Here is a 16,054-nt window from a genome sequence, read left to right as displayed (position 1 = left end):
CTTCTGGGGGGGGGGGGTGTGGGGCGGGGTATGGGGTATGCCCGGAAGGGCACTTCCACTGCTGACTCTGCACTATTTTTTTAAAATTTTGAACCACAAAAGTGAATTTATTTATTACTTGCAAATTTTAAGCAATAAAAGAATTACAGGGAGTGTCTTTTCATGTAAAATTATTTGCAATATGAGATCATTTCCAGGCCCGCACTAGGAGGAAAGTTAAACTCAACAAAGTGAGAGCAAATGAATTTCTGTTTCCAGGGCAGTGCGGTTTTCGCAGTAGGACAGATCCAAGGGCAGCTGCCTTTTCCAACATCTTTTGCTTATTCTGTGTACTAATTCCCCCTGGGCTCTTTGCTTTGCTGGCTCTTCCCCCTCCCCCCCTCCGGGGCCCACCTCACCACTGCTCTGGAGTGGCCACCCCCAGCCCCTCTGCCTCCCGCCACTGGGCTCATGGCCCCCGGAACAGCCCGTGACACAGCCAGCTCCTTGCAGTGTTTGTCCCCTCATTCTCCACCAGCTCGAAGCTCCACACGGCAGGGACCACACAGAGCCGTCCCCAGCACAGGGGGGGCACCCAGAACTTTGTGTTGAATAAACGAGTATTTTCTGAGGTCGTGCTTGGTGCAAGAGCCTTTGCGAGGAGACGTACAAGATGAACCAGGCAGGGGAGAACGGGGACCGGTGGCTTCTTCTTATCACGCTATCATTCACACAACACAGAAGTCCCCCTTTAAAATGCACAACCCGGTGGCATTTCGTACATTCACAAAGTCGTACCTCCATCGCCACTAATTCCCGAATATTTTCATCACCCCAACAAAGAGACCCCATCCCCACTGCAGTTAAAACCCTCCTCTCCCTCCCTCAGCCTCTGACAGCCACAAGTCTGCTTTCTGTCTGTAGAGATTAACAGGCTCTGGGCATTTGGTACAGATGGGGTCGTGCAAGCTGTGGCCTTTTGTGACTGGCTTCTCTCCGTGTGTTTTCAAGGTTCACCAGCGTTGTGGCGTGTAACAGCACCTCATTACTTTCTGTGGCGAAAGCCGTCCTTTGTACGGATGGACCCATTCAGGTGATGGACATCTGTACCTTTCCCCTCCGGGGCTGCCGTGGGTGATACTGCTGTGAACATCTGTCCACGTTGTGCTATGGACATGTGTTTTCGGTTTTCTGGCGTATGTACCTAGGCGTGGGACTGCTGGGCGGTAACTCTGTGTTTAAATTCTGAGGAACTGCAAACTGTTTCCCCCAGGGGCTCCAGTGTCTCCAGATCGTCACCAACACTTACTGTCATCCATCTTTTTGGGTCTGGCCACCCTAGTGGGTGTGAGATGGTGTCTCGTGATGGTCTTGATTTGCATTTCCCTGATGCCTCGTGACAGCAGGCACCTCTTCACGTGCATGTTGGCCATGTGTGTCTTCACTGGACAGATGTCTGCTCGGACAGACCCACGTTTGAGCCGGCTCACCTGTCTCTTCATCATGGAATTCTGAGGGGTTTTATATGTTCTGGGTTCCAATCCCCTATCAGATATGTGATTTGTAAATACTTTCTCCTATCCCATCAAAAGTCTTTTCACTTTCTTGATAATTTCCTTTGAAGCATAAAAGCTTTTAAACTTTATGAAATCCGAAGTATCTATTTTTTCTTTGGTTGCTTGTGCTTTTGATGTTATATTGAAGAAATCATGATCTGATCCAAGGTCATGAGGACCGATGTGCCTGTTTTCTTCTAAGAGTTTTATAGTCGTAGCTCTTACATTTAGGTCCTGGGTCCATTTTGAGTTAACTTTTATAAATGGTGTGAGGTGGGGTCCAATTTAATTCTTTTGCACATCAATGTCCAGTTGCCCCAACATCATTTGTTAAAAAGCAAACAAGGAAACAACAAGCTCTTCTTTCCTCCACTGAATTGTTTTGACCCTTGTTGAAAACCAGCTGATCCTAAATGTATGGGTTTCCTTTCTGGACTCTGCATTTGATCCGTCAATCGATACATCTGTCCTTGCAGCAGAACCACACAGTCTTCGTTACTGAAGTTTGTAGTAAGTTTTTTTTGTTTTTGTTTTTGAGAGAGAGAGTGTGTGTGTGAGGTGGGGGGAGGGGAGGGGCAGAGAAGGAGGGAGAAGAATCTCAAGCAGGCTCCACACCCAGCACAGAGTCTGACACGGGGCTCAGTCTCACGACCCTGAGATCATGACCTGAGCCAAAATCAAGAGTCAGAACTGAGCCACCCAGGCGTTTCTGTAGGAAGTTTTTAAATTGGGAAGCGTGAGCGCCCCCCCCCAATTTTGTTCCTCTTCCTCGATATTGTTTTGGCTGTTCTGGGTCCCTTGCATTTCCATATGTGTGTGAGGATCAGCTTGTCATCATCCACAAAAAGGCAAGTAGGATTTTGATTGGTATTGGGTTGAATCTGTGAATCAGTGCGGGGACTATTGCCATCTTAACAATACGAGGTCTTCTCGTCCATGAATGCAGGATGACTTTCCATTTATTTAGGTCTTCTCTAACTTTTCAGCAATGTTTTTGTAGTTTTTAGAGTACAAGTCTTGCACTTCTTGTGTGTGTGAGTGTCTGTGTGTGTGTGTCTGTGTGTTTTTAAATGAAATTGTTTTCTTTTTTTCTTTTTTTTTTTAAAGATTTTATTTATTTATTTGACAGAGATAGAGACAGCCAGCGAGAGAGGGAACAAGCAGGGGGAGTGGGAGAGGAAGAAGCAGGCTCATAGCAGAGGAGCCTGATGTGGGGCTCGATCCCATAACGTGGGGATCACGCCCTGAGCCGAAGGCAGACGCTCAACCGCTGTGCCACCCAGGCGCCCCTAAATGAAATTGTTTTCTTAATTTCACCTTAGACTGTTTATTGCTGTGCAGAGAAATGCAATTAATTTGTTTTAATTGATCTTGCATCCTGCAACTTTGCCGAATTCATGTATTAGTTCTGCTAGGTTTTGTGTGTGGGCGTTCGAATTCCTAAGAATAGTCTACGTGCAAGATCATGTCATCTGTGAATAAAGATAGTTTTACTTCTTTCCTTCTAATCTGGATGCCTTTTATCTCTTTTCTTGCCTAATTGCCCTGAGTCGGACCTCCAGTGCACGGTGAATAGAAGTGGAGAGAGTGGATATCCTGTCTTGTTCCTGATCGTAGGGGAAAGCTTTCAATCTTTCATCATTGAGTATAATGTTGGCTGTGGGTTTTTCATAGTTGCCCTTTATCAGTTTGAGGAAGTTCCCTTCTATTTTTAGTTTGCTAAGTGTTTTCTTCATGAAAAGGTGTTGGATTTTTGTCAGCTGTTTTCTCTGCTGCTATTGAGATCGTGTGGGTTTTGTCCTTTATTCTGTTAATCTGGAGTATTACACTGATTGCTCTTCATATGTTCAAACACCTTTGCATTCCTGGCATAAGTCCCACTTGGTCATGGTGTATAATCCTTTTTAGATGTTGTTGAATTTGGTTTGCTAGCATTTTGTTGAGAATTTTGTGTCTGTATTCATGAGGAGTGTTTAGAAGGGCCTAGAATGTCAGGTGCATGGGATGTTTTTGTCTGGTTTGAGCATCAGCAAGTGACTCTATCCAAAGTCAAAGACAAAACACATGAAAGAGAAAGATAAACTTCTAAGGATTTCCCAAGAAATAAGGAAAGGCAGCATATATTGCCTACCTGGTACATGGCAGGCACTCTGCTTAGCGGCTTCTCCAAGGATTCAGGGAAAGCAGCACAGATAAAACGGTATCGAAGCTGGGCCTTGGAGAGTGAAAAGAATAGTCAGACAGAGCAGGCAGCCCCCAGGAGGGGACCCGGTAAGCAAATGTACGGAGAGAGGACCTCACGGGGTGGAAAGGCAGTGAGTTGTCCAGTTTACCTAGGATATGCTGGATTGAATAATGTCCCCCAAATTCAGACCCACTTGGAACCTCAGAATATGATCTTATTTGGAAATCAGATCTTTGCAGATGTAATTAGTCAAGACGAGGTCGTTCTGGATTAGGGTGGGCCCTGATCCAATGGCTGGTGTCCTTATAAGAAGAGAAAACAGAGACCCCCCACACATGGAGGGGGGGAGCCACATGATGATGGAGACAGAGATCGGAGTGATGTATCTTTCGGGTCGAGGAAAGGCAAGGAAGGATTGCCGGCTGCCACCAGCAGCTGAAAGCCAAGGAAGAGTCTTCCCCTGGACGCTCAGAGGGATCGTGGCCCTGCTGACACCTTGATTTCAGATTCTGGCCTCCAGAGCTGTGAGGGAGACCCTTCTGTGGTTTTAAGCCTTGCAGCTGGTGATTTGTTACCGCAGCTGTAGGAGACCGATGCAACCTGACATGATCCTACGTGCTAAGGACTGGGGCTTCGCTGGTGGACAGAATGTGAAGGCTGACAGTTTCCGAGCCAGGAGCCTGGGGCAGAGGAGAGGAGTAGACGGTTTTTAGGGGCATCCTTTAAGAGATGCCTTTGCTTTCCTTTGTATCTTCCTTTTTGTTCTTTTAAGTTGTTCCAACTCGTGTTGGAAGTCATATGCCATAGGAGTCAGGAGCTTCCGGTCAGCCACACCCAGCTATCCATCCCTGCTCAGCCATTTACCATCTGTGATAGGTCAGGACATCATTCCTGGCCTCAGTCTCCTTAGCTGTAAAATGGGGTTAATAATATCTCCCTCGATTAGCAGAACTCCTGGCACCTAGGAAGCCACTGATAAATGGTAACCATGATGATGTTCAGTTATTTACACCTGACCTTTTCCTTTCATTTTTTTTTTCTTCATGAAATTATCCTTATCGGTTTTTCAGTGTAAAAACCATTATAGGCTTCTTGTTAAAAAAAAATGATATAAGTATACAAGATTAGCTTATTATTTCCAGTTATCAAAATGATTCCTTATTACTTTTAGAAAATTTATAAAATAAAAAACAAGATAAAAAACTATAATCATGCCATCTGGACATGATCATTATTGTAATTTGGGGGCCATTTTCTACTTCGATAATATATTTATATAGATACAAAGTATCTATAAATATATCTTATATATAAAACCATATCGTTATGGTTCACATAATTCTACATCCTACGTTCTTCATTTCAGATAACAGTGTGAGCGTTGTCTTTGTTCTTTAAAAACTTCTATAAAATGTTTCATAATGTTTAATGGCATTGTATCATATTAATGGGCCACAATGTATTAAAATATTCTCCTGTTGGGGTACTTGGGTGGCTCAGTCAGTTGAGCATCTGCCCCTTGGTTCTAGCTCAGGTCATGATCTCAGGGTCCTGGGATCGAGACCTGCATTGGGCTCTGTGCTCAGGAGGGAGTCTGTGTCTCCCTCTCCCTCTGCCCCTCCCCCTGCTCATGCACTCTCTCTCTCTCTAATAAATGAATAAAATCTTTAAAATATTCTCCTGTTGTTAGAAATTCAGTAGTAGCCCTGAGTTGAATATTGGTATTTTTTTAACTTTATTGAAGTATAATTTATGTATATTAAATTGTATATATTTGAAGTGTACAATTGCTGAGTTTTCACACACACACACACACACACACACACACAACTGGTAAAGCTAACACCGCAATCAAGTTAACAAGCATCTCCATCACCCCCAAATTTTCCTTGTGTCTCTTTGTAATCCATCCCTTCCTCCAGCCCCCGCCCCCAAAATGAGTCTTCTGCTTTCTGTCACTATAGATTAGTTTGCATTTCCTAGAATTGTATATAAATGGAATCATGCAGTATGTACTTTTTTTTTTGTCCGAGTGATGATTTAGTGATGTATCCACATTGTTGCGGAATGAATTGGGAGTTCATTCATTTTTATTGCTGAGTCCTATCCCATTGTAGGTATAAACCACAATTTGTTTATTCATTCACCTGCTTCTCCACTCACTTTCTGGGTTGTTCTCTGCTCTTAGCTACTACAAGTCAAGTTCCTATGAACACTTACATGGAAGTCTTGCGTGTGGACGTAGGTTTTTACATCTCTTGGTAAATACCTGGGAACGGAATGGCCAGGTCATCTGGTGGGTGGTGTTTAACTTTAAGAAACTGCCAGACAGTTTTCCAAAGTGGTTGTCCCGTGTTGCTCTCCCACCAGCCACGTGTATGGGAGTGCCAGGTGCTTCAAGTCCTCATCAGCACTTGGTATGGTCATGGTCAGTCTTTTTAATTCTAACAGGTGTGTGGGAGTAGCTCACTGTGGTTTTAATTTCCATTTCCCCAATTACTAATGATGCTGAATATCTTTTCATAGAACCTTTTGAGTCTAGCCTTTTTCCACTCAATATATTTGAGATTCATCCATGCTGTTACGTGTATCATGGTTTGTTTCTTTTTATTGCTGGGTAGTATCCGTTGTGGGGACGTACCACTGGTTGTGTATCCAGTAACCCGTAGAAAGACCGATCTGCTGATTCTTGGCTTTGCCGTTATGAGTAAAACTGCTGTAAGCATGCACACACAGACTCTTCGATGAGCATTGTTCATTTCCCTTGGCTAAGTACCTAGCAGTGGGATTGCTGAGTCATGTGGTAAGTGTATGTTTCCAAGGTGGCTTTTGCGTGTGCAATCCTGCCAGCCATGTCCATCCTGCCGGCCGTCTATATTTTCGGTTCTCATTTGTGTTTCAGTCTTTCTCATGGGTGTGTGGTGGGTCACATTGCTTCCTTATATCTCGTTATGCTTTCTATTTACATTTCTCCTATGACCAACCATGTCACAGGGCACCTGGCTGACTCAGCTGGGAAAGCATGGACCTCTTGACCTTCGAGTCACGAGTCTCAGCCCCGGGTTGGGTATGCAGATTACTTAAATGAATAAAACTTTTTAAAAAATGACCAATGATGTCCAGCACCTTTTCATTTGGTTTTTTGCCCCCCCCCTTTTTTGGTGAAGTGTCTTTTCAAATCTTTTGCCTATTTTTAAATTGTGTGTGTTTTCTCATTACTGACTTCAAATCTCTTTTTACATTCTGGATACGGATCCTTTATCAGAGATGTGTTTTGTAAGTATCTTTTCTCAGTCTGTGATGTGTCTTTTTATTTTCTTAGCAGTGTCTTCCAAAGAGCAGAAATTTTTCATTTTAATAAAGTCTTATTTATTAGGTTTTTTTCTTTTATGGATCATGACTTGGTATCATATCTAAACAATCTGTGTCTAACTCTACCATTGAGTTTTAGGAGCTCCTCGTACATTTTCTGGGTATATCTTTTATTGGGCGTATGTGTTCTGAATATTTTCTCCCAGGCTGTGGCTCGCATTTCTATTTTCTTTAATGGTGAATTCTTAAAGAAAGGAGTTTTTAATTTTCCAGTTTGTTAGCATTTCTTTAATGGCTTATGCTTTTTGTGTTCTAAGAACCCTTGGCCTAATCCGAGGTAGCTAAGTCTTCTTTTACGGACTCTTCTGGAAGTTTTATAATTTTAGGTATCACATCTGGGGCTGGGACCTGTTTTGAGTTAATTTTTGTATCTGACATGAAGAAAGGGGGGATGTTAATAGTTTTTCATACAGATATCCAGTTGATCTAACACCATTTGTGGCAGAGCTGTCCTTTCTCCATGGAATTGCATCTTTGTCAAGAATCAGTTGATCCTATTTGTCGATTTCTGGACTCTCTGTTCTGTACCATTGCTCTAAAAGTCTGTGTTTTCACCAGTGCCAGACTGCCTTGATTACTGTAGATTTATGATCAGCCTCAAAATCAGATAAGTACTTCAACTTTCTTCTATTTTTGTCATTACTTTGGTTATTCTAAGTCTTTTGCATTTCCATATGAATTTTAGAGTCAGCTTCTCAATTTCTACCCCTCCCCCATGATCCTATTGGAATATTGATTGGGATTGTGTTGAATTGATAGATTGTTTGGTAAGATTACCATCTTAACAATATTAACAGTCTCAATCCATGGACATGGTATATCTTTCCATTTATTTACATTTCCTTGCATTTCTCTCAGCAAGGTTTTGTGTTTTTCAGTAGAGAGGTATCAAATGTCATTGGTTAGACTTATTCCTAAGTATTTTATGTAGGGTTTTTTTAGAGGGGGTGCTACAAATTGCATTTTTTGTTCACTATATTTGCCCATTGTCTGTTGCTCATTTTTAAGAATACAATTAATTCGTCTACTTTAATCTTTTATCCTGCAATCTTGCTAAATTCCCTTCTTAGTTCTATTAGTTGTTTTGTAAATTTCATGGGATTTTTCATAAAGAACTGTATTGTCTGCACACAGGAACAATTTTACTTCCTCTTTTCCGATTATTATACGTTTAGTTTCTTTTTTTGCCTTACGCAGAGGCTAGAGCCTCCAGTGTGGTACTGAATAGAAACAATGAAAACAGCCATGCTAACCTTATCCTGATCATGGGGGAAACAATTCAGTCTCTAGTCATCAAGTATGATATTAACTGTAGAATGTTTCCAGGGGACTTTTATCAGCTTGAGGAGGTTCCCTTGTGTGCCTACATGGCTGATGATTTTCATCATGAATAAGTGTTAGATTTTTGTCAAATGATTTTTCTGTATTTATTCATATATGTATTTTTTGCGGGCATCTCTGGTTGTTTTCTTAGGATCAATAGCTACAAATCAAGGTAAAGGGTCAAAATGTATAAATATTTTCAAGCCTTCTGAATCTTATTTGTAAATTGCCAGAAAGAGAAATTGATCCATATGCAGGGCCTCCCCACCCCTGGCTGTGCAAGAGTGTCTATTTTCCCAAACCCTTACCTACGCTACATTCTGTCATTTTTGGTTGTTGCCAATTTCATGGACCTCGACCTCCCCCCAAATAATATCTTCTTTTATTTGGATTTATCTCATTACTCTGGACATGAAATTTTTATTGGTTATTTGTATTTATGCTCTAGTGAATTTTTTTTTCTTGTCCTTTTGCCACTTTTCTGTTGGACATTCTTTTGTTTTGGTTTGGTTTGGTTTATGTACATTTTTGCCTATTAAAGCAATTACTCCTTGCGCGCTCTCTCTCTCTCTCTATATATATATATCCTTTGGTTTCTCATTTTGTTTTGTTTTGTTTGGCTTGTTCTGTTTTAACAGATGTTATTTTTTAGAGCAGTTTTAGGTTCATACAAAAATTGAAAGGAAGGTAGAGAGAGCTCCCATATACCCCTTGCTCTGACACATATGTATCCTCCCTCGTTATCAGCATCCCCACCCCAGAGGGTACATTTGTTACAGCTGATGAGCCTACATCAACAAATTATTATCACCCCAAGTCCACAGTTTACATTAGAGCTCACGCTTGTGTACATCCAATGGGTTTTAACAAATGTCAAGTGACCCATATCTAACATTACAGCATCATACAGAGTTCAGTAGACCCCTGAACAACGTGGGGGTTAGGGGTGCCAAGCCCCACACACTCAAAAATCCACATACAACTTTTAACTCTCCAAAAACTTAACTACGAACAGCCTACTGCTGATCGGAAGCCTTACCCATATCATAAAAAGTCGTTTAACACATATTTTATATGTTATATGTATTATATACTGTAAGCTAGAGAAAAGAAAATGTTATTAAGAAAATCATAAGGAAGAGAAAATATACTTACAGTACTGGACTGAATTTATGAGAAAAAAAATCCACATGAAGTGGACCCATGCAGTTCAAACCTGTGTTGTTCAAGGGTTATCTGTAGTTTCACTGCCCTAAAAGTCCTCCGTGCTTTGCCTGTTCATCCTTCTACTGCCCCCAACCCCTGACAACCACGGAGCCTTTAACTGTGTCCATAGTGCTGCCTTTTCATAAATGTCGTGTAGTTGTTATCACAGTCTGTATCATTTCCAGACTGGCTTCTTTCACTTAGCCATGTGCATTCAAGGTTCCTCCTTGTCTTTTCATGGCTTGATAGCTCATTTTTTTCAGTGCTGAATAATAGTCCCCTGTCTGGATGTCCTGAAGTTTGTTTATTCATTCACCTACCGAAGGACATCGTGCTTGCTTCCAGGTTTTAGAAATTACGAGGGGCCCTCGAAGGGTGGCATTATTTCCAGGCCCTCCCCCAGCCTCCCCACCACCACGTCACACGCACACAGCACCACCCCCCAAAACCTGCACACCCTTGCCAACACGCTGCTGTGGCCAGCTCACCCCGTGGGGCGGGCTGGCTTGCCAGAAAACAGCCAGGACGGAGGGTCTCACGACTGCCCCTCCGCTGCTGTGGCCCGGAACGCAGGTTCCCTGAGGGGAAGGAGCCAATTTCAAACCAGGGAGGAGCCCCAGAGACAGGGTCTGCCACACACCTTCCAGGGGCAGCTTGCCTCCAGGCAGAAGGCTGCTGACACCTGTTCACGACTCCTGAGAGGGAAATTATTTGCATTAATTCACTGATTGATCAATTAATTCAAGACACTATGCTGGGGACCTACCACGGGGGTTCCACGGGTTCTAACTAAAACAAAGTGATGGAAGCCTTGCGTCTCCATGGCGTAGGGCCTGTGATAGCACATGACTGTATGGCCACCTCGGTCACCTAGCGTGACATCTGTTTCCCCATCAAGACCCGTTGCCACGAGGGAACGATCGTGTCTGGGTGCCTTTCTTCAGCGCCAGCTCCCAGTACCGGCCTGGCAAAGGACACGGTCATTTAATCCTCGAGCCTGGGATGAACGTGAAAAATGTCTGTGAACTTCGAAGCCAGGGGAAAAAGAACAGTAAGGAAACAAGATCTGGGGAAAATTGAAATCAGCACAGTTTTTATTTTTTATCTGTTGACACACGGAGAGCGGTTTGGTTTTAAGAGTGTTCAAATGTGCCGTGTGTGACTTGGGTTGTTCAGAAAATTATTATGTGTGGTGCATGAAAATGAAACTGATGGTTTATTTAGGCAGTCGTTCCCGAAATACTGCAAGTTAAAAATGTGTCACAGAGCCAGAAAGACACTAAACTCCAAGGAACGTAGCATCTCCTAGTTTTTGTTGTTTTCCGAGGATCTCACCAAAATGCAGAAAGAGAAAGGAAAAAGAGCAAAGCTCTCACGGTCACAGCTGAACACGGCGAGTTCCTTCTCCACCTAGAAACCTGTGCGCGTCAGGTGCTCGGAGATAAAACGGGGCCGCGGATTCTCCGCAGCAGCTCCCACGGAGGGCGGTGTGCGCGTCCCCCCCCCCCCCCCCCGCACCCGCGCCTCCCCGAGTCCGGCCCGCCCACCAGTGGCTTCGGCCAATGGGATGTGGCGTGAGTGACGTAGGCGGGTCCAGACCTGGCCTCAGGACGCCTGGCCGCAGGTGCCTCTCCGCGCGCTGCTGGGCGGTCCTCCCGGCCAAGTAAGGAAGCCCAGGCACAGGTGGCGAGGCACCGCGAGGGGAGAGAAACCCCGCCGACGGGCAGCGCAGCCCCCAGACCTGGTGGACAGAGGCCATTCCAGCCCCTCCCCCACCTCCCCGCCCCTGCTACAGCCGCCCAGCGCCCACTAGGGCGCCTGACTCAGCCCCACCCCACCAGAACTGGGAGCAGATGAGGGCTTGTTTCTAAGTTGCTAAGTTTTGGAGTCATTTGTTCCACGACCCCAGATACCTGGCCTATTGAGGAAGGGTCTCTTTTCAGAGAAAGCTTGAGCGGGGAGGAGAAAACCTCCACTTCGGCCAGATTTTAACATTTTTTAAATATCCAAACTTCTAAGTTTGCCCTTATTTTTCTTCATCCTGAGCCTTTTGAAACAGTAAGTCGATGGCACCCCCGTGGTAGGTCCCCAGCATAGTGTCTTGAATTAATTGATCAATCAGTGAATTAATGCAAATAATTTCCCTCTCAGGAGTCGTGAACAGGTGTCAGCAGCCTTCTGCCTGGAGGCAAGCTGCCCCTGGAAGGTGTGTGGCAGACCCTGTCTCTGGGGCTCCTCCCTGGTTTGAAATTGGCTCCTTCCCCTCAGGGAACCTGCGTTCCCGGCCATAGCAGTGGAGGGGGAGTCCTGAGACCCTCCGTCCTGGCTCTGTTTTCTGGCAAGCCGGCCCGCCCCATGGGGTGAGCTGGCCACAGCAGCGTGTTGGCAAGGGTGTGCAGGTTTTGGGGGGTGGTGCTGTGTGCGTGTGATGTGGTGGTGGGGAGGCTGGAGGAGGGGGCTGGAAATAATGCCACCCTTGGAGGGCTCCCCCTCCAGCTGGGTTTGGAGGCAAGCCCGGGATGGGCCGGCAGGCTTGGGAAGTGTGCGGAGCCCAGGATCTCCCAGCCGCTGGGGCCTCATTGTTCAATAAGGAGATTATGAGACGCTGCACAAGTGGCGTGGTGGGGGGCTGTCTTCAGGCCACGACTCGCCTTGTTTTGCACACAATAACTGTGTGGTGCGGCCCGGTCAGGGTCCACTCTGGAAGGCGGCAACTGCCTCAGCCTTTTTGGGTCCACGTTTGCAGCATGGCCACAGTGGACCTGCTCATGGGCCTCCCTTCCCATCCAGCTACCTGTTTTCACCTGAGCCTGTCCCATCAGAAAGCCCAAGGGCCCCCACGAAAAGGGCAGGACCAGGCTCAGCCCACTTCCTGAGACAAGGAGGGAAGAAAAGCATCCTACACACCAGGACCGTTGTTCTAGGAGCAGCAAAGTTCCTAAAGAGCCAGTCTTCTCTTTGAGGAAGTTCCAAGTGACGAGGGATTGTGCTCGAACCACCCAGAGTGGCTTTGTGGAGAGACCTGGTGCCTTATGGAGGAAGCACTGCCTCGGGATTAACCGCCTCCTACACTTCCATGCTCTGGGCTCAAACAGGGGGACGGGACAAGGCGATCGCTGTGGCATCTCTGTCGGACGCTGGGGCGGGGGCCTGGAACTGATGCGTGCCTTTACTCTGGTGGCATTTCAGTGAGCATTTGCTAGATCTTGCTGTTAAATCTCTAGAGATGGCACTTAACCATGGGGGTTAACCTGTGGTGTGGCCAAACCCACGTAAGAAAATATTTTGCAACTGGGATTTTAAACAAATTTGTGAACTTTGAAAAAAAAAAAAGCCAGAATAGGGCACCTGGGTGGCTCCGTCGGTGAAGCATCTGCCTTCGGCTCAGGTCATGATCCCTGGATCCTGGGATCGAGCCCCACATCAGGCCCCTTGCTCCGTGGGGAGTCTGCTTCTCCCTCTGCCTCTGCGTCTGCCCACACGCATGCTCTCTCTCTCTCTCAAACAAATAAAATCTTTTAAAAAATAAATAAATAAGTAAAACAGAATGAGTGGGGCTGTGTTGCTGGACTTGGAACTTAGAGACAATAAAATATGCTGGTGAGGACCTGGGTCGCAGAGCTCGGGTTCACCTCCCAGCTGCACCACCTGCTAGCTGTGTGACCTTGGGCAAGCTACTTAACCTCTCTGGGCCTCAGTTCCTCTTCTGTACAAGGGGGGGGGGTAATGACACGACTCATTTCAAAGGATTATTGTGAGGATTATATGTCATAAATGCACGTGAGGAGTGGTTAATACAGGGCCAGGCCTAGACTGTTTAATAGAGGTTCATTATTCGTATTTTGAGTATCAATAACCCTCATGCTTTCTTACTAAACCATAAACAGAACCAGTGTTTTTTCAGGAAAATAGGAACTTAACAGGACTTAAATGAAAGCCCCACACTGTCTAAAGTGGTCACGAAACAGCTTCTCATAGAGCGCTCTGAGGACCAGGGTCCCAGCGCCCCGTGTTCTGCCACCATTGATTGTACGCAAGGCCCAGGCATTATCCTCACTTGGCACCTGGGGACACAGATGCTCAAAGGGGCTTGGTGACCTGCCCAGGGGCACACAGTGAGGGCTTGCCAGGGTGACCTCGTCTGTCATTAGGGCAGCTTACTGCCTCGGTTGACATGGGATGCCCTTTGACTGTGAACATGCTTTCCCTTCCACACGAAAATGGGGTTGGGCGTGACTGTGATGGGACTCATTCACACTTTCGCTCATGGGTGTCTGAGGAGAGCCCACCACCTGCATGGCGTCTCCAGCCCCATCTGTGTGTGTGTTTGCGCCTGGGCCCATGTGGAAATGTCTCCCCCACACCCTCCCTGCCCTGCCCCCACGGCCGCACGGACAGGGAACCTGTGGCCATCACACCACCTGCCCCACCAGCTCCCCCTCCAGCGCCGACGCCCACCTGCGCTTCCCCGACGGCACCGGCCTCCTGCAGACGCCGCGCTGGGACGAGCCGCAGAGGGCCTGTGCCCTGGAGCAGATCCGTGGCGTCTTCCGCGTGGACCTGGGGCAGATGCGTTCCCTCCGCCTCTTCTTCAGGTGAGAGCCCCTCCGGGCCGCTTCCCGGACGGTGGCTGGTGGTGCCAGTGTGCCGGCGGGCGGGGCTTCGTATCCAGGGCCACTGCCAGCTGTCCCAAATGTTTGCTTCCCGACATCACTAAGCTGGGGGGCAGTGGTACCCCCCCACACGATGGCTGCCCCCAGGAAGCGGGTCGGGGCAGCTACCAGACTCTTCTGTCTGCCCTCAGGGCAATGGTGGCCTGCTGTGGCTTGAAACTCTGGCTTGGAGAGATAGCCAGACGGGGGCGGCACAGAGACCCCCAGAGAGGCTTTGCAGCTCGGCCTGTGTGTGCAGGATGGGGCCCTGGCTTTCCGGAGGGAGGCTCCCCTTTCTCTTGGTGGGCAGACCATCCCTATTAGTGTCCTGTCTCGTGGCTGCCTCAGATCTCTCCTGAAATGCACGGAAGCCCAGCCACAGAACAGCCCCAGCCGGAGACCTGTGCTCGAAGCAGGCGTGTCCTATAGGGTCCCAGACCCAACCCACATTCTAACCATTTATGGAAGGCCAGGCGAGGTTGGGCTGATGGTCCTGTTGGATGTGCAATGAGTTTCCGTGGAGGAGTCTCCCGGAATGAGAGGAGGAATCCATCCCAGACCGATGGAGGAGGCTCTCTCAGTGCCCGCCCCCTGCCCCCTGGGGTCAAAATCGGATTCCCCCAACGCCATCCACCCCTGGACCTCCCAGAGAGGAGGGAGCATATGGGGTGGGGACACAAAGCCTCTCAGGCAGCCCTGCAGGGAACCAGGATAGTCCTCCTTCCCGGCCTCCCCAAGAGAGGGCTATTTTGCCTTCTTCAGCCAAGGGGGTGCTGGGTTTTGTGTGGGTGTAATGCTGTCCCCCTGTGGCCAGCAGCCAAACTCCAGGGGCCTTCCTGTTTCCTGCCTCTGAGGTCAGCGATAGGGGCCTCTGATTATACTTGGAAATAAAAGCTGGTGTTTCCATATTCATCACTCCGTTCCCTTCCCCCTGCCGCTGCTGCCCAGCGACGAGGCCTGCACCAGCGGCCAGCTGGTCATTGCCAGCCGGGAGAGCCAGTACAAGGTTTTCCACTTCCATCACGGTGGCCTGGACAAGCTGTCTGACGTGTTTCAGCGGTGGAAATACTGCGCTGAGACGCACCTCAAGGACCAGGTAGCAGGGCGGGCGGGGGGCGGTGTCAAGAGACCCCACCCCAGGAGTCCCCCAGCTGCCAGACCCGCCCCCTGCCCTTCCCGCCCACAGGGGGTCAAGGGCTCCCCCCCACAAGGCCTCAGGGGTGTGACCCTCGGTGGCCCCTGGCGGTTGTGGTCGCTGGGTGGCTGGTGGAGCAGCAGATTTGGATCTGAAGCCTGCCCGGGCCTTCTTGTAAAGTCAGTGCTCGGCACTTGGAAAATCATGTTTTGACAAGGCTTCCTGCCATATTTTGCTCGATCTACATACAAATGTAATAAGAGCTCTTTAATTATCTGTTCAAGATACTGTATGTGCTTATTAGAAAGGGGCTGACTTTAAGATCCCCTTCCTTCCCACAGAGCCTCCTGCTGGCTCCCCTTATTACAGTAGTGTGGCTTGCTTTTCCCCCTACATTGAGCAACCTTTGATTTTTGAATTAAATGTCAGCTGCAGTTTTGCCCTGGATTCGTGACTGCCCGTGGAGACAACCTGACAGGCGGGCTCCCTGCTCAGGGAACAGCGGTCCCTTTGTTTGTGGCCAATCACATGTAATTTATTGCAGGCCCTCCCGGCAGAGGGAAGTTGGGCCGTATGAGGCATTAATTCCGTTTTTTGCGGCCGGCCAGGGGTCGCGGGGAGAGTGGGGGCAGCAGCGGGGGGGGGG

General features: G+C 47.5%; 1 protein-coding gene across 5 annotated transcripts in view; it reads left to right on the top strand.

The window, feature by feature from the left end:
• The window catches only part of TBC1D16 (TBC1 domain family member 16), a 69,634-nt gene that overhangs the window by 40,248 nt on the left and 13,332 nt on the right, over positions 1-16,054 (top strand). For all 5 annotated transcript variants that reach the window (XM_034640658.1, XM_019802356.2, XM_019802353.2 and 2 more), the window contains exons 4-5: positions 14,055-14,216; positions 15,222-15,369. In XM_034640658.1, the coding sequence (XP_034496549.1) occupies positions 14,055-14,216; positions 15,222-15,369 (310 nt within the window). The remainder of the gene's footprint in view (positions 1-14,054; positions 14,217-15,221; positions 15,370-16,054) is intronic.

Source organism: Ailuropoda melanoleuca, chromosome 13 (genome assembly GCF_002007445.2).
Source record: "Ailuropoda melanoleuca isolate Jingjing chromosome 13, ASM200744v2, whole genome shotgun sequence".
NCBI lineage: Eukaryota > Metazoa > Chordata > Mammalia > Carnivora > Ursidae > Ailuropoda > Ailuropoda melanoleuca.
The sequence above is the reverse complement of the archived record's forward strand: the minus strand, read 5'-3'. Positions and strand labels throughout refer to the sequence as shown.